At 34.4% G+C, this 23,225-nt stretch overlaps 3 protein-coding genes across 3 annotated transcripts; 2 read left to right on the top strand and 1 right to left on the bottom strand.

Moving 5' to 3' along the window:
• The first annotated feature begins 252 nt into the window (after positions 1-252).
• Positions 253-3,298, top strand: LOC102606459 (1-aminocyclopropane-1-carboxylate synthase 3). The gene is made up of 4 exons (XM_006356765.2): positions 253-474; positions 972-1,103; positions 1,305-1,465; positions 2,158-3,298. Exons 1-4 carry the CDS (start codon positions 325-327, stop codon positions 3,137-3,139), a joined length of 1,425 nt encoding a protein of 474 aa, XP_006356827.1. The 5' UTR covers positions 253-324; the 3' UTR covers positions 3,140-3,298.
• A 2,686-nt stretch (positions 3,299-5,984) lies between these two features.
• On the top strand, positions 5,985-14,560 carry LOC102606125 (CSC1-like protein RXW8). Its single transcript, XM_015313098.1, has 11 exons — positions 5,985-6,209; positions 6,799-7,227; positions 8,241-8,387; positions 8,828-8,891; positions 9,027-9,236; positions 10,055-10,231; positions 10,682-10,980; positions 11,338-11,608; positions 12,268-12,546; positions 13,606-13,839; positions 13,916-14,560. The coding sequence occupies exons 2-11, from the start codon at positions 6,947-6,949 to the stop codon at positions 14,093-14,095; spliced, it is 2,142 nt and encodes a 713-aa protein (XP_015168584.1). The 5' UTR covers positions 5,985-6,209; positions 6,799-6,946; the 3' UTR covers positions 14,096-14,560.
• Positions 14,561-14,796: 236 nt separating this feature from the next.
• On the bottom strand, positions 14,797-18,295 carry LOC107062458 (G-type lectin S-receptor-like serine/threonine-protein kinase At4g27290). The gene is made up of 6 exons (XM_015313119.1): positions 16,871-18,295; positions 16,473-16,702; positions 16,150-16,360; positions 15,809-16,046; positions 15,567-15,717; positions 14,797-15,377 (listed from the first exon to the last, which is right to left on the bottom strand). Exons 1-6 carry the CDS (start codon positions 18,147-18,149, stop codon positions 15,084-15,086), a joined length of 2,403 nt encoding a protein of 800 aa, XP_015168605.1. The 5' UTR covers positions 18,150-18,295; the 3' UTR covers positions 14,797-15,083.
• Positions 18,296-23,225: the final 4,930 nt, after the last annotated feature.

The following is a 23,225-nucleotide window of genomic DNA, read 5'->3' as shown; positions in this document are numbered from 1 at the left end:
CAAATAAAGAATAAAATGCATGTGGACCTTATTTTTACGTTTGTAAATATAAGAATTGTTTCATGTGGACCGTCGACTTATAGGAGGATAGGATGTACGTAGATCAAACTTAGTCAAAAGTAATAATGAGAATTCCATCCACCATAGAAGACTATTGTCCATTGGGATATATTTATTTTTTCTTTTGCACCCTTAGTCTTATTATAAATATATGCCACATTATATTGCAATTTGCAAATATACCTACTCAAAATAACTCATCCTCCTTCTTCTCTCTCAAGTTCTTCCTCACTCTTCATTCTTCTTCTTCTTCTCATACATAAAATGTTAAAAATGTTGTCCAAAATGGCTATGTGCAAATCCCATGGGCAAGATTCTTCTTATTTTATTGGATGGCAAGAATATGAGAAAAACCCTTATGATCCTTTACAAAATCCTTCTGGTATTATTCAAATGGGTCTAGCTGAAAATCAGGTACCAAATTAATACTACTATATATCTACACACTAAACTCAATTACTTAAAAACACGAGTTTAAGTTATATACATGATCATACATCGTTACGTTATACTATGGGTGGTGTGATTATGAATTATATATGCATGATAAATGATATATCATGAGAAAAGAAAAAAATGATAATTGTAATGTAATTGATTGATGATTGAATAAAGTTAATAATGATGTATAGTTTAATTTGGTGTCATGACAAATTATGTGCTACATTTGCTAAATACTATGTCTTGTTTTCAAAAAAGTTGGCTTTATTGCTTCAGGTGATATTGACAAAAGACCAACCAAAAAGTGTTTGATTGATCCTCATGTATCTGAATCAGCATGCACAATTTTTTTGTTGTTGTTTCTAGCTATATAATAAATATATATTTGCTTTTAGTAAACATATATATAATATAATGAGTATATATTTTTTTTCTTTGAGGCTCTAATTAATTTTTAATTAATGAAACAGCTCTCTTTCGATCTTCTTGAATCATGGCTCGCAAGGAACCAAGATGTAATTCAGTTTAGAGAAAATGGAGGATCCATGTTTAGAGACTTGGCTCTTTTTCAAGATTATCATGGATTGCAAGCTTTCAAGAATGTAATTTAATTTCTTCCTTTTCTCTTTTCTTTCGAATTGAGCGTCTGTCTGAAATAATTAACAAACCTCTCTACCCTATAAAAGGTAGGGATGACGTTTGTATACATTATACCCTCTCTGAACCCCACTTGTGAGATCATACTGGTATATTATTGGTGTTATATGAAAATATGTTGTTTTAAGCTACATTTTATTTTGCAGGTACTAGTGTCATTCATGGCTGAGATTAGAAGAAAGAAAGTAAAATTTGATCCCAAGAATTTAGTACTGACAGCTGGTTCAACTTCAGCAAATGAAATACTCATTTTTTGTTTAGCTGAACCTGGAGAAGCTCTCCTTATTCCAACTCCTTATTATCCAGGGTAACATCAATTACTACTCTTTCATCACTTAGATAATATTCTCCGGTCCCAATTTACATGACACAATTGAAATTTTGAAAATTAATCAAGTTTTTCTTTTATTAGAATTTCTTTATTTCAAAATGTTAATTATTGCGGTTTGTAGTACTTTTACGTAGTTTTCAAATATTTAAATTTTTATTACTTCATCAAAATTTAGGAGTTTGAATCTCGAATATCATCAGTACCATATAAATTGGGACAAGAAGTAAATTAACAACGGATTTAAGTTAATACACACAAATAACAATTAGATTGTTTTTTTTTTTTTTTTACCATCAATGTTTCTTAAAATGTTGTAATAATTTTTATTTACCATATTCTAGATTTTAAAATAAATATGCTACTCTTTCTATTTCAATTTGTTTGTTTAGTCTGTTTTAGAAAAAAAAAAATCTTTACTTTTTATGGGACTCTTTCATTCTAAATTTCTACATAACATGTTAAGACCATAAAATTAAAGAACATTTTGATTAACATATTTTTAGTTTAAAATTACAAGATTCAAAAGTTTTTTTACTTCTAAAACTCCGAGATAAATCCAACCAAACAAAATGAAACGAAGGGAATAGTACTTTTATAAAAATAATTATCTGAATAATTATACAAATATCTAAACCATTATTCTGATTTTTGTTTTTTTCTCACGACAGGTTTGATAGAGATCTTAAATGGAGAACAGGGGCTGAAATTGTACCAATACACTGCTACAGTTCAAATAATTTCCGAATTACCGAATCAGCCCTTGAAGAAGCATATGAACAAGCCCAAAAACGTAATTTAACAGTCAAGGCAGTATTCATCACAAATCCTTCAAATCCACTAGGCACAACAATGTCACGCAACGAACTAAACATTCTAATCACATTTGCCATGACAAAAAATATTCACATAGTTAGCGACGAAATATACGCTGGTACAGTATTCGATTCTCCAAAATTCATAAGCATAATGGAGGCATTAATCGATAGGAAACTCGAAAAATCGAAAATGTGGAACCAAGTTCACATTGTATCGAGTCTATCGAAGGATCTCGGCCTTCCAGGTTTCAGAGTTGGGATGATTTATTCGAACAACGAAACTCTCATAGCTGCTGCTACAAAAATGTCGAGTTTTGGGCTAATTTCATCGCAAACTCAGTATCTATTGTCTAAAATTCTCGGAGATAGGAGATTTATAAAACGTTACATTAAAGAAAATAAGAAGCAATTGATACATAGGAGGGAAATGCTCGCTTCAGGGCTCGCAAATTCGGGGATTGAATGTTTGGAAAGTAACGCTGGATTGTTCTGTTTTGTGGATATGAGGGATTTGCTAAAATCAAACACGTTTGAAGCAGAAATGGAATTATGGAAGAAAATAATTAGTAATGTTGGTTTAAATGTATCTCCTGGTTCCTCTTGTCACTGCAGCGAACCGGGTTGGTTCAGAGTTTGTTTCGCGAATATGTCAAAAGAAACACTAGACCTCGCGATGCAGAGGATTAATAATTTTGTTAATTCTGACAGAGATATCCGTCAGAATCTTCGTCAGCAGCCGCCACGATCTGTGAGGGCTGCTGGCTCAAGGAGGAGAAGAACAATTGCGAATTGGGTTGTTAAATTATCATCAGGTGATGGAAGAACAGATCGTTGAAAGGGAAATTGAAGATATATTAATTCTATTATTGTTGTGTTTGATGTAATTTGAAAGTTGTAGTATAGCTAGGGAGCATATATGTATTTATTAGTATTATATTATTGTGTAGAGTTATGTGATGTTTCAGATATGGTCAGCCTACATGGTAGCTTTCATGTTTTATGTCCATTTTCAAATATTATAACACGTTGCTTCATATCGCAATCACTAGGAAATATGGGACAAAGAAATTAAACAAATCAGAGGGAGTTGTTGAGATTGTGACACTAATTGAATAAATTTATTTGCATCAGGATTTGGACTATAAGTCTAGTTAAAATGTTTTGCTTTGATTTTTGACTTTTATGATAAAGTTGTCTATTTGGTGTAAGTACTGAACACATGAATAAAATGTTGTTAACATAAGAGTTTGGTCCACAAGTAAGCAATGAAGCAAGTATAAGGTTGTAAGTTAGATGTCAAATTTAATTCTTACTACATTCATTCACTCTTTTAGAGTCAAGTTATATGAATTTTGATCAATATTTTATGATATATATTAAAATTCAGAAAATAAATATAAAAAAGAGTCGAACATGAAATCTAACCCTTCTGCGAATGCCGAAATTGGTTTTGTGTTCCGTTCATGGAGATATAGCATTGAGATAGAGTCCATAAAGGGAAGGGCGAACTGCGTAAAGAGAAAGGGCAGAAGGGGCCCTCTCTAGGAGTTAGAATTCAAAATTAAAGAAGACGGTCACTCTACTACTAAATACTACATTTAGACTTCTTCTGTTGGTCCCTTTAGGCATGATGATATGGTCTCTTTAGCTGCAAGGATGGTAGCCCGGGGGAAGCTAGTCTATCAAAAGGCAATTCTTGAGCAAGTGAGATTATATACGGGTTGAAATTAAATCTGTTCAATTCTTGAAACTTTGGTATTCTAAAATTTAAGTTGCGAATAGTCCAAACATCAGGTGAAACTATATATTTTAAAATCAACGAAAAAATAGAAAGAACATAAAAGCTTAAAGAACAATGTACTTCATCTGTGGCACATTAGTGATCACATTCAATTAATTTACTACTCATTTATTTATTTACGTAATTATCCACACGTAAGTTAAGTAAGCTTATAATGTAATTAGATAAAAAAGCACTAATGTTATCATAGAGAAAATAGAAGTATACATTTCTTGCACGTAGTCTCACTTTTTGGTAATAATAGAATTGGAAAGCAATAATAATTGGTTAGTTAAATCAACATGTTCTTTCATTTTTGATGAATTTGGAGAATTCATCATGAATATTGAAATGCATCAATAAGGAATGATCATCTTAGTGTCCAAAAAAGGAGGAGCAGGGTGGGTTAGCAAAAGAATATTCTGAATATAATTAGATAATAAAAATGTATTTTTTTAACGGTTTAAATTTTTAGATGAAATGATCGTACACTTTAACATGACATCAGAGTAGGCAAAGAGTCTGAAATAGAATTTCATCGTCACCCATATCAAAAAGATTTTTTACATGCTTGACTCATGAAAAAAAATCAGGCCCATACATGAGAGAGCATGTTATGTACTTTCTCTAACATCTTAAGTTTTTAGCCACTCATATCAAAAAGAATTTCCACATGCTTGTTCATGAAAAAAATCAGGCTCATACGTGTGAAAGCGTGTTATATGCTCTTTATAACAATTTAAACTTTTAGATGATATGATCACACTTCAACAAATAAATAGGTAGATTTTTCATAAGTTAATATCAATGGTCACTTAACTACAAGTTTCTATAATAAAAAATACTTAACTATATCCGTATCAACTTAAAAGTTAAGTATCTTTTTTTTCATTACATAAAATTACTCTTTTTGTCTGCCTTCACTTATTTATGTTTGACTTGATACTCATATCCTCAAGAAACAATAAATCCAAAAATTAGGGAATGAATAATATTTAATACTAATAAAGATAAAATAGAAACAAAATAATATATTATTTCTTAATTTTTCAAACAAAATAAGTCTTTCACAACTATTTTTAGTATACGAAACAAGTAAAAATAAATGAATGGAGTATTACTTAACTATATCCATATCCATATCCATATCCATATCCATATATCTCAGATTATGCATTAGGTACAACACGGTGATGCAGCGGTTCAATCAGTGGCGGAGGGAGGATTTTCATCAAGGGGGTTCAAAAAAAATTAATCACGTAAATAATATCCACAAATAGACGGGTCGAATCGGATATAAACGGGTCGGATTAAACGGTCGAATCAAGAAGAAACGGATTTTTTAATATTTGACTTTATAATTAGGGATTAAACTAATAAATCCTAAATTCCCAATCAGCGTTTTAATTTTTTGGAACTAAACATCATTTTATGATTGCATTATTATTTATTTTAAAAAAATAAAACGCCTGAAATAAGCTGATAAAACAAAATACCTCTGCCCGGATTCGAACACGCGACCTCACGTGCAGTAGAGCAAATTCCTGAACCCCCAACGCCACTGAGCTACGCCTTTGGTGTATGTTCAGGGGGTTCAATAGTATATATATACACATATATTCAAAATTTAATCTTATATATATAGTGTAATTTTTCGACGAAGGGGGTTCGGATGAACCCCCTTCATTGAACGTAGATCCGCCCCTGGGTTCAATACGCATGAAAACTGATACAAAAAAAACCGGGATATTGACAGTTAAGAGCGGTTCCATTCCGTTTACACTTTCCTCATTTCTCTAAATCCACGTGGCAAATTATTTATTGGCCCCACAGAATCTCACTTCTTTATAATCCACGCACACACGCACACTCGCAATCGACGCGCCTTTCTTCTCTCTCGCACTGTTTTTCCTTGTTACCGAAAAATTAGAGCCTTTTCTCTCGTCTCCCAAATCCTAACGCAAAATAAAAAAAACGGAAGAACAATTTTTCTAGGGTTTCTTCTGGTTTGAAGCAATCACTTTTTTTGTTGCTTTAAACATTCATCGATTTTTTCATTTTTTTAAAATTTGCGTTCGGATTCGTTATTTCGTCATTCTGAAATAGGAAGCGGTTTCAATTTCAGGTGATTGTTCTCTTTTTACTATATTTTTTTGGTAATTTTTCCTGTTTTTTCTTATTGTTCGTCGAATTTCGTTCTGGAATTGTCTTCTTCGGTAACGTTTTGATTTACTTTTATTAATTATTGAGTTTTGAGAAGTAACGGACGCAATGTGTATGGTATTTTTGCTGTTTCATGATATCTTATTGCCTCTGAATTGATCTCCAAGGAAATAGATGTAAAATTTTGCAATTTCAGAAACTGAATAGTGTGAAGAACATGGATGTGAGCGTTACATTAACTGTAAATTATTTATTTTGTTTTTACTTGATTTTGGTTTTGCATGTTATGTATGCTCGGAATAGCGAATTGTCACTGGATTATATTGACTTGATTATACACTTTAGTATGCTAAGTTGCGTAGTGTGGATCAGAGATATTTGAAATGAGCATGCTTGTAAGGCTGAAGTTTTCCTATGTTATATTTGTTTTGTTTATTTGATTGTTCTTTTTTGTGTGTCTAATTGTAGAATTTCTCAGCTGTTTATAACCAGATAAGTAGTTGTTTATAATGTGCAAACCATAAATCCTTCACTGTGCTTTTACTTTGCAGTTTCTTAACCTTAATGCTCCAAACTTGCTGCCGCATCTTAGATCTTCTCATGCTTCTGCATCAAGCAAGATCTTTTCAATATTTAAACGAAGTCAGAGGCATTGACATGTCTTAATTTTTGAGGTTTCTGAAATATTTGGGGACGGAGATGAAGCTAGCTGCTCTGTTGACTTCTGCTGGTATCAATACTGCAGTGAGCGTAGTGCTGTTCTCCTTGTATTCGGTTTTAAGGAAACAACCAAGCTTTGTAAATGTTTACTTTGGTGCGAAGATTGCTCAGGTAAGATCAAGACAACAGGATGCCTTTCGGTTTGATCGATTTGTTCCTTCTCCAAGTTGGATCCTAAAGGCATGGGAGACATCTGATGAAGAAATATGCGCTACTGGTGGCTTGGATGCAGTGGTATTCGTGCGGATGATTGTTTTCAGGTGAAATTGGAATGCCTTTGTTAGTTGTTAGATTTTCTAGTGTTTAAGAAAAAGTCAATTAACTCCTGATAATCTGATATAATTTAAATGAGTTAATCTAAATATTTCTATCAAACTTGTTTCTGTTTCGAGTATTTTCATCATTTGCTAGGAAAAATTCAGCAAGCATACAATTTAAAGTAAAGGAGCTCGCATATTTTTGCATGGTCGATTAGTATATATTGCATAAATCCATATTTTTGTATTGTCTAGTTTGAAGTTGTTTACCTATTGCCAAAATAGTAGTCATGGCTTATTGCCTTACTGTCATACTGTCATTGCCCTGTCATTATTCCCTTAAAAGGATGCATGATTGAATTACATTGGTTAAACTTTCTGTTGAATATTTAGCTGTATGGTTTGTCTTGTAAGGATGTACAGAAGCTGTGAGATGAGAAGGTAGTACAATAATTTGGCCAATATTGGGGTTTTGGGGAGCATAGTAAAAGAAGATTTAACAAAAAAAAAAGGGAATCTGTCCTCTGATAATTTATGATGGTTTAACCAACTGCAATGGTGATATATATATATATATATATATTTATATTATGTTCTGTGTAAGTGATTTTGGTGTTTTTCCTGGTGATAGTGGATCTGTGTAGCTTGTGTAAAGTGAGTCATGCATAGTGTGCTATTGTGAGAATGTTGTGACCAAAGAAGCTTAGTTATACTTTTTGTGAATTTATCAATCAAATACTACCTATAATAGTGTTACACTTTTTGTCTCATTGCCTGTGGAAGTCGTTTTAAATGTTACTTAGAAAGTATGGTTAAACATTTATACCTCTGCTTAGTACTTTGTTGTTCAACCTCATTTTCTTGATAATTCTCTTAACCTTCAGACTTTATATCACTTCCAATGGTGCAGTTGTGAAGTTCAGTTTGAAGAACAATCTTTCTATTGCACTTTGTTATGTCTATGAACCATTACTCTATTGCAGTAAACTTACTCTCCTGCTGCTCATTGTGGACAGTTTCCGAATATTCTCCATTGCAGCCATTGTATGCAATTTTCTTGTGCTCCCACTTAATTATTTTGGAAAAGAGATGCAGCGTCACCAGATTCCAGCTGAGACATTGGAGGTATTCACCATTGCGAATGTTGAGGAAGGGTCCAGATGGTATGAAATGCATACAAAATTGCTGATAATGATTTAAATGCAGTTGATTAGTCTTTTCTCTTCTCAATAGACATACTTAGATGCATATCGCAAGAGGATTTTTTTTCTCACATTTTGAAAATAGAAGGAGGAACTAAAAGCTTCTATTTGTTGTTTCTTGGAAGTGTCTGCAAGTCTTCCAATGCATTTTTCTGTCTTGTTTGATTTTTGAGACCCTTTTAAGTCCTGAATTACCTTCTCAAGAAAAAGTAATCCTGAAGTTAATTTTACTGAGAATAGAGAAAGTATTATTACTAAAGAGACTGTGTGTTGTAAGTTGACCAAGGAAGCATATGTAGAACAGTAGAAGGTAGTTTCCTAAGAAAAAGGTAGTTTTCTAATCTGTTGCTCCATTTTAATCTGATTCAGTTTCACCTACATATTCCTTTCATCTACTTCAGGCTTTGGGCTCACTGCCTTGCGTTGTACCTCGTATCCTGCTGTGCTTGTTTTCTTCTATACCTTGTAAGAAATCACAACTAATTTCCATTTGCTACTTTTTCTTTAAAAATGTATGTATTTCATACGCGATCCTTAGTATGTGGTAGTATGTATGTTATGTCTGTTCTTTTTTCATAAAAGGTCTTCACTTGCTTTTAGGAGTACAAAAGCATTTCAAGGATGAGGCTGGCTTACTTTACTTCATCTGTTTCCAACCCAAGTTATTTCACAGTTCTTGTTCGTGCCATCCCATGGTCGCGAGAAGAATCATACAGTGGAACAGTGGCAAGATTCTTCACAAATTTCTATGCATCAAGCTTTTTATCTCATCAAATCGTTTATCGATCTGGCTCTGTTCAGAAACTGGTGGTGGGTTTTAACTCCTTTTTGGTAGTCTCATTATGGAAATATTTCTCTTGATCTCAAAGCTTGATGTGTCTTTAAAGTTTCTCTTCTATAACACATCTATTATCCTCTTCTGGCTCCAATTAAATATAAATATGAGCTGAAATTTTTGACTTTGTATGATGGGATGTTCTATAAGTTTCTTCGTATTTTGTGAGGCCATAATGGTGAGAAAGTGATTTCGAGTTGTTTGTAGCCGGCGCTATGTATTATTTTGCTATAGATGTTTGTCAAAAAATTAGGTCAAAGACTTTTAAGTCGTTTTTTCTTGTAGCATCCATGAGATATAAAAGCTCAAAAGGTAAATGGTATTGAAACTGCATGATATGGTAAAATTTAACTGCAAAATGGAGTTGGTTGGTTTTGATGCTGGCAATATGTTTTCCACATTGGAATCGAGTGATTCTCCTTAGAAATATGAGAGAGTTTTCTTCATGGTAGACATAAGGTGTCTGAAGCTTCAGGAATATTATCTAAATAAATTTTGCTCTTGAATAATACGCTCTCTGCCATTTTTGTCAGGATCAAGGATTTTTTTTAATTGTAATGCCAACTCCTATGAGTTTCCATGGCCATAGCCCCTAGTTAAAAAACTACAATTCGAGTAATAGCACACCCCAGAGTCCCTCTATCTTCTGCTAGTTTTTCCTCATAAAGCATATATATGTCAGCTAAACAAAAGTAGTTATCTTCTGCTTGAACTAGTGGTTTGACATTATTCTCCCTTGTGCTCCTTTTTCTTTCTTCTGGTTGTTAATATGCCACATGTTGCATGACTGCAGACTGATGCAGGGAAGGTGTGCAAGATGCTAAAACTGACGCCTAGGGAACTACATATTGGATCAAATTCCATGAGATGTGGTCTTTGTGGAACAACAGCATCGTTCAGCATGCTTCCCATGGATGCGGAAGGTGACAAAGGAAGAAGTGATTTTGGCGGTTCAGATTTGAGGAAAAAGGTATTTGAGTGATTCTTATTATTTTCATCTGTTCTTGCAGCTAGGCAGATTTCATATGATTGCCATGACTTCCACTGAGGGTTAGATTTAAGCCATAGCATCTACAGAGAGAGTTTCCAAGTCAATACACCATAGGTGGAACATTACCTTCTTGAAACTATGTTTGGGTTCATTTTAGGCTTGACATGTGCTGAACTATTAACTTCTGAGTTCTCATGCTTGGTAAAGGTTACTTCAATGCACAGCTCTAAGTTTGGTTAATCTTCAACAGAAGGAAACAGCACTAAGTTGCACTTGTTCCTGATTTAACTAAATAGATTACAGTGTCATATACTTCATATTGCTTTTGGTGTGCTCGACTCTTTTGTCTTGAAAATTTTGAATTAGCTTCATTTTTCATGAGGCTAGACAAAATAAGAAGTGAAATGAATACACAATATTTTCTTGCAGGAGTCTGCAGCTGCTTTAGTTTTTTTCAGGACTCGCTATGCTGCTTTGGTTGCTTCTCAGAGCCTTCAATCTCGAAATCCTATGTCATGGGTCACAAATCTTTCTCCAGAACCAGGTGATATGTATTGGTCAAACATTTGTGTCCCATATAGACTCCTTTGGATACGCAAAGTAGCTATTCTTGTGGCCTCGATGGCTTTGGTGGCATTTTTCATTGTGCCTGTTTCATTAACACAAGGTCTTGTTCACCTCGACAAGCTTCAAAAGACATTTCCATTTCTTAAAGGAGTTTTAAAGAGGTAATCCCGTCACTGCCTATTTGTAAAATTGCAACTCTAATTTTTTAAGTTTTAAATTTACATTGGAAATCTATTTTTGAAAGGAGTACAGTTATTGATCATTCTCTCTCACACACACAGAGCATGAGGAAATAAAGTTATGTTTCTTGATTCAAGGTTGACTTTTTTTTTACAATGATTTACCAGCTTCCTCTATGCACTGTTTTCATTCTGCTACTAACTTCAATGCTTCTCTTTCATTCTATGTATTAACCTTAACTCGTCAGCCTAGATATAGATAATAATACTACCAATTTATGAAGTCTGAGCTATATCCATGGGCAATATGGCTATCTTTTATCCCTTTTTTTCTTGCAGAAAAGCAATGAGTCAGCTGGCTACGGGATATCTACCAAGTGTCGTGTTAATAATATTTATGTACATGGTTCCTCCAATAATGTTGCTATTTTCTACATTGGAAGGCTCTACCTCTCGTAGTGGTAGGAAGAGGAGTGCAAGCATAAAAGTTTTGTGCTTCTTCATCTGGAATGTTTTCTTTGGTAACATCCTCTCGGGCTCTGTGATTGAGAGGTTCAGTAAGATTTTTAAGGATGTAAATTACCTACTTGCAACAGCAGTACCATCAACGGTAACCTTCGTCCTCTATGTGCATATAGATGTGTGTTTACCTGCTTTCCCTTTGCGCTAACTATTATCCTCAATCCTCAAATATTAAACTGACAAATATTTGATTTAAGGAATTCATCATGTTCTATTAATTCTTCCTTAGAGAAAACAACAATGCTAATACTAGGTTTATTTTTAGCCTTTTTATTGGGTTGATGGATGCTAGAGGGCTAGTCTTCTGAAGTGTAGTTATGATTCATGTATGTGGTTGGAAAAACTCATTTTTCAGTTGGAAAACATTTTATTCAAGATTAATAGGGTGAGAAGGAAAAAGATGGAAAGGTACTAGTACTTCGTGGAAAGTACATGTCCCCTTTCCTACATCATTAGACATGATTAAGGACAGAAACTTCCACTAGTCCAACTTGTGATGAGAATCTAAGAGGAAGTTAAACAAACACTGCAGCTAGTAATGTGTCATCACTGCCTCTTAGCTGTCCAATTAGGAAGCGGGAGACCCTGGAAAACTACACTTACGTTCTCTTTATACCTTCTGTTTAAATTTCCTTATTGAGTACTTTTCCTACACAAGGAGCTTCCCTGTTTTGATCCCTTCACCTTCACCTTGCAACTTGAAGAATTCACCAAGTGTGTGATGATTAATTAAATTTTTTTCTGCAGGCCACCTTTTTTATGACTTATGTTTTGACATCAGGCTGGGCAAGTCTATCATGTGAACTCATGCAACCATTTGGTTTACTCTGCAACTTATTCTATATATTTATTCTCAGAAACAAGGATGTCACTACATATGGCACATTGACTTTTCCATACCACACAGAAGTTCCGAGGATCCTTCTATTTGGGCTTTTTGGCTTTGTGTATTCCACATTGTCTCCTTTGATACTGCCATTCTTGCTGGTTTATTTTTCCCTTGCTTACCTTGTATACCGTAATCAGGTAAACATCCCCTTCTGAATTATTCCATCTATACTCTTAATCTTATTTTATGTTCCAATTTTGTTTTATTTAACATATGAAATGTATTGGTTAAGGATCTTGAAAAACATCAGTAGTTTCTTGAGCCAATAATAAGAAAAATGGAAAATCAAGATGTGTCTGGATTTTGTAAGGGTAGATTATTGAAGATACCTGTTCTTGCCTTTATATTTTGAAATTCAATGAGCTTCTTGCTTCTCGCCTCTAAATTGCTTGCATTTCTCATTTGTCTGAAATCGATGAAAAATGATACCTCTGGAGATGTTAGCTGTGTTTGAGTTGTGCTTTTGTAGCTGAATTTGAATAAATTTGTCTGAAGTTTTTATGGTTGTACCACAGTTATGTGCAGGAGGACCAAAACTCAAAATAAAATTAAATCATGAGACCTTATAAATATGATTACCAAATAATATCCACACAGTCGAATTTGGTACTAAAGTAGTATCACCTTTGAGCATTTAGTGACCCGATAGTTGTGCTTTTGGCCTTTCAGTATTTCGAAGATTGTTATGCAACCTTATCTTATATCTACTTAAAATAAACAGGCGAAAAAATGTCATGAACAGATTATATAGAAGCAAGAAGCTTTGATTATCTTTAGATTATTAGATCTACTTTTGTGAGAATCCCAATGTTCTTGGTATTCCCTAGTGACATTGTGCATGAAAAGTAAAGGCTTTTGTTTTTAAAAGCAACAAGATGATGCATGTACTGTAAGGAAGTTCACATTTGTGGTTTTTAAGGTGACAAAAAATCCTACTTAATGTTCATAAGTCATAACCAAGGATCTATTTATCTAACAGTTAGGAATAATAGATTTATGAAAAAATATGTGTAATAGGACTTTTCTACTAAAGAAAGTGAATGTTATTTTGAACGGGTCAGAAAAGAACAGGAAGTCATTTCAAGAAACGTTTTTGATTTATCTTTTTTTGTACTGCTATGTTTAACCTGAATATCAATGTCTGCATCCACACTTGTAGCCTGTGTTTGTAACACCCAATTCACTAAAACTTTCAGATCCTCAACGTATATGTAACAAAATATCAAACTGGGGGAACTTATTGGCCTATTGTGCACAACGCAACAATTTTCTCAATGGTGCTGATGCAAGTTATAGCCATGGCAGTCTTTGGACTAAAAAAGTCTACAGTGGCGTCAAGCTTCGTAATTCCGCTGATAATCATGACACTCCTTTTCAATGAGTATTGCAGGCAAAGGTTTCAACCATTATTCATGCAAATCCCTGCTCAGGTATATTTTATTGCTACATTCAGTTAAAGAATATTTTCCATTGTATGCCTCTTATGCCATGTGTTCATTTCCACAGATTCTTATTGAAATGGACCGGCAGGATGAACAAAATGGGAAAATGAAAGAGATCCACCAAAAACTCACAACATCTTATACACAGTTTAAATCCAAATCCCGCACTCTGGGTGATCCTATGCCCCCAAATAATAACTGCAGGCTTGAAGACCTAGAAATTAATCCAGGTTCAAATTTCTAAATGACTTATTATTCTACAATTTCTATTTTTTTGCATGTCTTTTAAAATGTTCTTGACACTTTGTTAGTTATAGGGAAAAGCCCTGTCCATCATCTCTCTTCTTAATGGGTTCAACATACGTTGAAAATTGGAGAATCATTATCAAGTATATGAATTTCTGGGCATTTACATATTGCTAGTTGTGATTCTTCTAACTATTTATTTTTGGAGGAAAGGCAGACGATATCTTGAATAGAAACTTTTAGTATACACAGGAGATAGTTATTATAAGCGCTCCTGGAGAAGCAAGATTTTGAAGTGTTTAGATTATCTCTGTCTCACATAGAGATGAGAAGATGGACGTATTGAGTTTTTGTACAGATGATAGTTCCATGAATAATGAAACTCTCTGTTAGAGTATGATGTTCTTACATGTATAGTTGAGATACTTACAGGTTATTCTATCAGAGGATTTTGTTTATTCTATCTTTTTGCCTGTAGTTTTACATTTCCTAGAAAGAAAATAAGAAATTAGAATTGCAATTCTTCCAATCACTGTAGTCTTGGCAATTTCATGACTTTAATCAACCATTCTGCTATCATTCTAATTGTTAGTGTAGTGACAGCCTGATGTTTGATCGTATAACTGGAACCCCACAGTTAATGAATATCCTAAACTCGGAGAATGGGAACAACAAAACTGATACTCAGTACTTAATGGAGTACTATGGGACTGGAGCTTCTAAAAGCCATCAACAATGGCTTCTGTTGTTATTGTGAACTCTCATTGTGTTGATTTATTTTATATGGATCTTTCGTTTATTTTGATGTACTCATGTTGAATAGGTACTTTGTACGAATTCTTCAAAATACATTAGAATTAATAAAAACTACAACACACCCATAATTACTAATAACAGATACCATAGGCAATTATGGCTTTACAGCACAAAATACTGTAATTCAAGCTTGTTGACATTGAACGATCTGAATGAACATGTAATGTAATTTACCGGGGTTCTAACTGTGTGACGGTAATTTCGTTTGTTGAACACATGCTTATAGAACATTCAGACGTGACTTTGCTTTCTGTGAAGAAACCAGGTTCCTTAGCTTGAGGCAAAATAGCATCATTAGTCAACATCAAGATCACTGTAGGCATATCTGGCCTGTCTTCTGGACATTGTTGTACACATAACAGAGCGACATGGATTAAGCGTAGCAATTCAGAAATATAACGCGAATCCATTAGATGGCCATCAATTAGCTCTAATGGTCTACCTTCTTTATAAAGTTTCCATACCTATCAATAACACAATCAGTACATAATCAAGAAACATGCACCAGTTGATGTGCCTGAAGGATTTAAGTTCAATGCAGTTTAACTATCATTTGTACGAGGTGTTATCAATTAATTATTATAGAGAAATATCTGTAGCTACCATATAGTGCACAAAATTTAAACTCGTCTTTAATTACAAACAAGACTTACATGTCCGAGTAGGTTGATACTGTGACTTTCACGGGCAAATCCTCTGTTTCTTCGACCACTGATTATCTCTAGCACTAATACGCCAAAGCTAAATACATCTGATTTTACTGAGAAAACACCATGGACTACATACTCCGGGGACATGTAACCACTGCATCACATATTAAACAGAAAGTAGTGTAAAATAAAGGTTATTATACATAATATAAATGCTAACAAGTGAGTAGTATTAAATTTCTTACTGTGTCCCAACCACATGGTGTGTATTAGCACCAGTCTCATTCCCTACAACGCTTCTAGCTATGCCAAAATCTGAGATCTTGGGGTTCATGTCAGCATCTAGCAAAATGTTACTAGCTTTGAGGTCTCTGTGGATAATTCTTAGCCGAGAATCTTGATGGAGATACAGAAGTCCTCTAGCAATTCCATTGATGATGCCGAAGCGCTTAGGCCAGTTGAGTAACAAGCTCCTCTTTTCATCTGTTAACAGGTCCTCTGTTAGAACACTGATAATGTGATTAAACTATCAACTTTACTATTTGTACTAATAGAGGTTATTCGAGTTAAGAGAGAGTAACCAGACCAAATATGAAGAGATCTAGACTTCTGTTGCACATATATTCATAGACCAACATTTTTTCTCCTCCTGCAATGCAGCAACCTATAAGCTTCACAAGATTTCGATGCTGAAGTTTGGCAATGCAAATAACTTCATTCTTGAACTCGTTAACTCCTTGCGAGGAAGACTTGGATAGCCTCTTTATAGCTACTTCGTGTCCACCTTCCAGGATTCCCTATAATATCAACATATATCTGGCTTAGTGATTCAGTAAGTGTCATCTGTTTACTGTCAATAATAGTAGATATTATTTACTGAAAGAATGATTCATAAACTTAAGATGTTACCTTATAAACAGATCCAAATCCACCTTCTCCAATCTTGTTCTCGACTGAGAAATTAGAGGATGCTTTAGTTAGAGTTGATAAGGTAAACAGTGGGAGGTCTAGGTCATCTTTCAAATTCATCTTCCTCTTCTTCTTCTTTTTCCAAATATACAGCCCAATGGTCAGGCCAGTCACAGTCACTCCAATCAACAGTAACAGACTCAACACGAGTAGTTTTGTTTTCTTCGAGCCTGAACAAAACATGGAGGGGTGAAATAAACTAAATAGACAAGGAAGAGTGAACATATACTGTGTGAACTTTTAACAGATATCTAAGTAGAATACAACTAAATCTGAGAATTGGGAAGTTTAAATCATTCAGCTAATACTCCAACTTTGATCAAATTCACAAATGTTACCTAACTCTGAGGTAGCAACCCTTATGTAAATGTCCTGTCCTCCAGGTAATTCTCGAATGTCAATTAAGTCGCCACACCAAAGCAAACAGCCACTCCCACCATTGCGTATATCAAGATTTGAGTAAGCCAAACACGAGCAATTCCTCAAGCAAGCGTGCTTGCACTCGTGGAGTGTCATACTCCTATCAAACCATGAATACTGTGTATCTGGTAGCTTTATACCAGAGTACTTGAGAAATCCATCTCCATTCTGGCAATTAAGCGGTTTCCTTCTAATACACCCGCCGGACCAATTTGTCATTGCCCAATTTCTTGGATCTTTAGGCACAAACTTGTCTAAGCAATTACACACAGGAGTGAGTATGTTGTTGCAACTACCATATGAACCACATGTTCCATAATTGTCACAAGTATCTTCCGGTGAAGAAATGTAAACATGCCATTCCTGTCTATTCTCAGCCCACATTGAACGCTGAAGCACGCCGTTATTGTTCATGGTTAATTTGGTCATAACAGAACCTAAAAGCGCGAAGCTGTAAAATGCTCTCTTTTCATCAAGATCCAGTTTAAATGTATAAATAGTATTTTTTGTCAGTCCTGGTACACCACTCCAGCGGAGTCCATTCCATGGTCCAGTACTGTACACCTTAACTTTACCTTTCCTCATGACATCCTGAGGATATCCAGTCGGATCACAATGATACGTATATTCCCCTGGAGCTGGATCATATTCGTTTTTCCATGAGGACAGGTAAAATTCTTGTCCAGTTACAAAGTTCTTACCCATCTTCATGCCTGGTAAGAGTGTATCAGTAGGATAATCAAAACTCTGCCACAGGAACTTCTCAGGCTTGGTATCATTTGCATCTCTTATGACAAGATTCCCCGAGTTCAACAACTGTGCAACTGTATTCTTCACAGCCAAAGGCCTCGATGAATTAGTAGACCACATGATTGTATTAGCAGGAGTGAGAAGAGCAAGTTGTCCTGTATCGATGATTTTCAACATAACACCTGATGTGTTGTTGAATGGATTTTCTCTATTGGCAACCCATACCACAGACTTATCAGGTACATCGTGCTTATACCATATTCCAACATACCAATTATTCGTGAAACTAGCCGGGGAAAAAAATCCCATCTCAAAACTTCCATCAGATGAAGTAATGGTCTTTCCATCTGTTAGAAAGTCAGTTGCAGTGATGATATCTTTCGCACTAGAAATTGAGCATACAAAACCACATAACAATATCTGCAATATAAGCACAAAACTTTCCATTAAGAACTGCTTTATTACATGCTACCTAATCTATGCAGGTTTAGATATCTGGAGGTAACCTGACCTTTTCAGTGTAAATCTAGCTAGTTCTGAAGGCCTTAAAATTACATCAAACTATTTGGGATTTTGGCTGCTAGTTTATAACTAGATTGTATATATTACTTCCATGTCCCAATTTATGTGACTCATTTTCTTTTCTTTTTTTGTTTTGTCTGCAAAAGAATGATACTTTTTTTTTTATATTTTATGTGTTTTTTTTTTGAATTTTAATTCCATCGAAATATCAAGGTCAAGTTAAGTTGAATAAGTGAGTAAGGACTCAGAAAATTCTCACTTGACTATAACCTCTTTAATGTCTTCATCTTATTGACTTGGTCAATCGAGGCTTGCTTGTTTTAGTTACTCTTGCAGTTGTATAACTAATCACCAATGACCTTTGAAAAAATCAACTTAATCTCTATAGAAAAATGGAAAGTAGGAAGAAACTAGCCTTCATCAATGACAATGATGCCTTGACACTAATTTGGTGTTGTTTAATTCAGAGTTTTGAAATTGTGTTTTCTTTTTACTGGTTTCCATCTGGTGTCTGAGCCCACATTGGATTGCTCCATACCCAGGGCTCGAAATGTGTTACCTCACAGCTAGCCTTTATGACACGGCACTGTACTAGTCTAGTTTCTATTATAATAGTCGTTATCACATATGAGGGATTTGAAGGCTATAAATTGCCTCTTCATGAAGCTTACTTAGCTTCCAACGTTTGAAAAGTAGTAAAAGTTTGTCATAAACACTTTTTTGGGGACCATTTTGGAGAAACAAGACAGAATGATATGGCCAGTCCACCAAGATCTGATTGGTTCCTCACAATCACAAAATTTGTCACAGGGTCATTGGCACAAAAATCCCTCTACTTTCAATTTTCGTCCTTAAATTTGATGGTCTTCAATTTTTGTCCGTCAATCATTTTAAGTAAAAATAAGGTGCCAAATTAAATATCTCGACACCAAAATCAAAAATAATTTTTTTGCTTGACATAAGTTTATATTTTTGTATCAATCATATGCCACAAGTTAATCCGTACTGCAAAACTTATGTCGAGCGAGGCAAAAGATCATTAAACTTTTGATGAAATACTACACAACTTATACTGCAGAACTTAATTAATTACTACCAAACTTATGCCAAGCGAGACATTAGTTTTCTAAACGGGAGAAGACACAAGTACCCCCTAGACTATGACCGAAATCTTAGAGACACACCTCAACTAAACTAAGGTCCTATTACCCCCTGAACTCGTTTTTTTTGTAATTTTGTACACCTTTTGGCTTATGTGGCACACCCCGTCACTCCACGCAGTTGAGGCGTGTAGGAGATATTTGGATGCCACGTAAGCCAAAAAGGTGTACAAAATTACAAAAAAAACGAGTTCAGGGGGTAATAGGACCTTAGTTTAGTTAAAATGTGTCTCTGAGATTTGAGTCATAATCTAGGGAGGTACTTTTACCTTTTCCCTTTTCTAAACATATGCAAGTAAATTAGGTTATAGATAAAGATACTTTAATATATAATTTTTTCATTAAATGAGCAGTAACCAGTAGAGACAAAAAATAAAGATCATTATATTTGAGGATAAAAATTAAATAGGGAAAATTGGGGGAAGAATCTGTTATTATATAATCTTTTATAACGGAAGTATTACATTTTCAAAGTGATACTGATATAGTGAGTTTACCCTTTTATCCCTATTAATTATGAAGTGGATGAATTAAAAACTAGTTTTACTATTTTTAAAGTAATTAATTGAGGGTATAATGAGTAATTTTTTTTGTCCTTTCTTGATTTGTCAAAATGAACAAGTAATTAGGGACAACTAAAAAAAGAAATGTAGACAAGTAATTAGAGACAAAGGGAGTATTGATTAAGCACCCAATTTTAGAAAGTAATTACAGATTAAGGGCGTGTTTAGTATGAAGGAAAATGTTTTCTAATTTTCTCATGTTTGGTAATTGGTTGGCTTAAATATTTTGGAAAATATTTTCCAAATCAACTTATTATCCTCAAATTTAAGGAAAATGAGTTCCCCTAAAAAAGTAAGAAAAACATTTTCCAAAATCATTTAGAACCTCACGCCTCAAATTTCCATCATAACTTAATTCTTGGGTATCGATTCCCAATACTAATCGTGAATCCGACTCCTCATTCTCAATTCGAGGCCAAACTCTCGAGTCTTGGATTGAGTCGGGAGCAGATCTCAAGTTCAAATAAGAGGTCAAACTTCGATTTGAGTGTCAGGGTCGAGTCTCGGGGTCAAGGTCGATCTCGGGTCGAGTCAGGTGTTAGGGTCGAGGTCGGGTTGGGTCCGGATCGAGATTAGGTCTCGGGTCTGGGTTGGGACTCAGGTCTTGGGTCGGGTAGGGCCGGTTGGGGTGTCGGGTGTCTCGAGGTTGGTCTCAAGTTGGGGTCGAGGTTTGGTCTCGGGTCTCAGGTCGAGTGTGTTATACCCCATTTTAACCGGGTCAAAATAGTGTATAACATTTTGGTGATTTCCAAATTAATAACTAATTTAAGAAGTCGCCACCTAATTATTACGGTGAATTAGGACACCTAAATTGATTAAAGTTATGTTCTAAAGTTAACTTCATTTTAAGGTCTACTAAACTTAAGATTCTAGGTAATGGTTCAACTAATCTAAAGGGAAGGGATTAGGCATCCTTTAAGATCCATTAAAAATGGTTAACCGGCCGAACTTAAATTTATTAATTAGGCTAAGTGAAAAAAGTAAGAAACAAGTTTAAACTGCTAAGTGAATGAATATATATTATCATTTAAGTAACAAAAATAGTGTTAGTGGGACTTGAAAGAAAGTGATGGGCTAATCCAAATGTAAAAACAATCAATCTGCTAGTTAGGCTTAAAAGAATATAAGTTGGTTGCTTCTTTTGTTTTTATAGAAAAATCCGAAGTTAACTATTTTTATTCAAAATGGTTAGATCTTGTATAATAATATTGTGAGGCTAAACAACTGTAGCTAATATTTAAAATATATCGGTCTATTTAGGAAAAAGTGCGAGTCCATGACCAAAGTTAAAACAAGCATCATTGATTAGTTTTACACTCACGAGTAGTTAAAAGATAGTAGGTAATTGAATTTTATTTTTTTTAGTGTTAAACATGACTCTAGAGAACAATCTGATTGTTTTTAATTCAAGTTATTAAACTATATGCAATTCACTAATAAAGTATTCAAGTAGAGATCAAATATGTCTAGATTGTTATAAAAAAAAGCATCACAACAAATCAAATAATTAAGCAAGCATAAAGGTAAATAATAGGCTAGACAACTAATTTTGTCCAGATAGATCTCTGGAAATAGGAAAAGCGAGTAAATGTTTTATCAAAATACGAGTGGTCAATCCCATGTTCGGTTTATGCAAGCTCCGTATGACGATGGTGTCGTTGAGTCTCATGGTGAGACTCTTCGGCTCCGGTATGTACATGTAAACAAAGATAAGAAAAGAAATAAAAATTAGCCAGCATGTAACGGCTAAGTATCAAAATGAACAATGAAATTTCTAGCAAATAGCAATAAGAAAACTAAAAAGAAAACAGTCATACGGGAGAAGCACAACAAGGATTATAACCATATAACAAATTAAGAGCATCAACTTCATCTCCCTAATATGACAATTTATGGTCTACTTAAATATACATAATCTCATAGCCATGATCCTAGGATGGTATTAAAGAGAGTTTGCATTTAGAGTATTACGGACAAATGACAACATTATTTATACAAGACTACTAATTAATTCATTTAGTTAAAGATGATTAAAAATAGTTCTTTTATATAGTGTATCTATCATATAACGAAATCGTAATCATGATTTCCAGAAGAACTGAGTCAGGGATTTAAATCGTCAAACTAGTAGATACAAAAATTGATCCTAAGTTCATGCTTTTCTACAAAACAAAATAAATAGAGTTATCTATGCAAAGTTTAAAAATACGATAAGAAAGCTAGAGTCAGAGTCATGTACATAAATCATTTATTTGAAGCTACAGACATGGAATATGAACCACAAGCATCAAAATATATAGGGAAAAGGGTTAAAAATGCCCTTCACGTATTTCAAATGGTTCAAAAATGCCCTCAACGTTTTTTAAGGTTTAAAATTGCCCTTTTTTAACAGCTGGCTAACATGGCAAATATGACATGGATTTTCTTTACCCATTTCAAAAAATATGACCCACTTAGTCTAAAAACCAATTTCGAAAAATTTGACCCGATAGGCTGATTGTTTTTTGGGTCTTTTGCTCCCATTAGCTCTAGTTCTCTTCTTTCTTCTCCTTCAATTCATCTGTTCAAAAATTTGACCCGATAGGTGAAAATTGATTACAACCATCTTGGACAACTAATTCTTAGGATTAAAATTCATATAGTAACTCTAAGGAATAGTGCATTCACAAAGGTAGCAATTAACCGAAAAGTTATGCATAAGCAAATCTTTCAAGGGTATTAGTTCGCAGCCGCACAAGACCAGGGAAAACTCTACCACTAACCAAAGATACCAATGCTTTTTCACAACACTCTAATCACACACAGATCCCGCGTGCATCTGATAGAAACTGTGCTCCAGCGAGGTCCAGGCAAGTGCATAAAGGTGTTGGTGAAGATGGTGAAAATAGTGACTCGAGAAGGTATGTAGGCAATTGTTTTCCACCACACTCAAGTGGCATAGCAGAAACAGGGAATGTTGTGAACAGGCAGAGTGAAGTAGACAATTCACATGCTCGAGGTGTAGGGGAAATATCCAGCAGTCATGCAAATGGTGCAAGCAAGAAGACACAGGAGGCGTATACCACTTGTGCTGATAAAACTGAAGAAGATGGCATTCTTCTGGTAATTTTTGGTGTGGCTTAAGCAGATAAAATGGCGCCTCCAATTTGAATATGCTGAGAATGGCGCTAAAATGGAGTTCCAAGGATATGTCATATGTTAGGTTAATATCTAAATGGGTTTGTGGGTGGGTTTGAGTTTTTGTATTATAGATGGGTCGAGTCGTTTAGGATTTTAAA

Source organism: Solanum tuberosum, unplaced genomic scaffold, assembly GCF_000226075.1.
Source record: "Solanum tuberosum cultivar DM 1-3 516 R44 unplaced genomic scaffold, SolTub_3.0 scf00226, whole genome shotgun sequence".
In the NCBI taxonomy this organism is placed as follows: Eukaryota; Viridiplantae; Streptophyta; class Magnoliopsida; order Solanales; family Solanaceae; genus Solanum; species Solanum tuberosum.
This window is presented reverse-complemented; position numbering and strand designations above follow the sequence as displayed.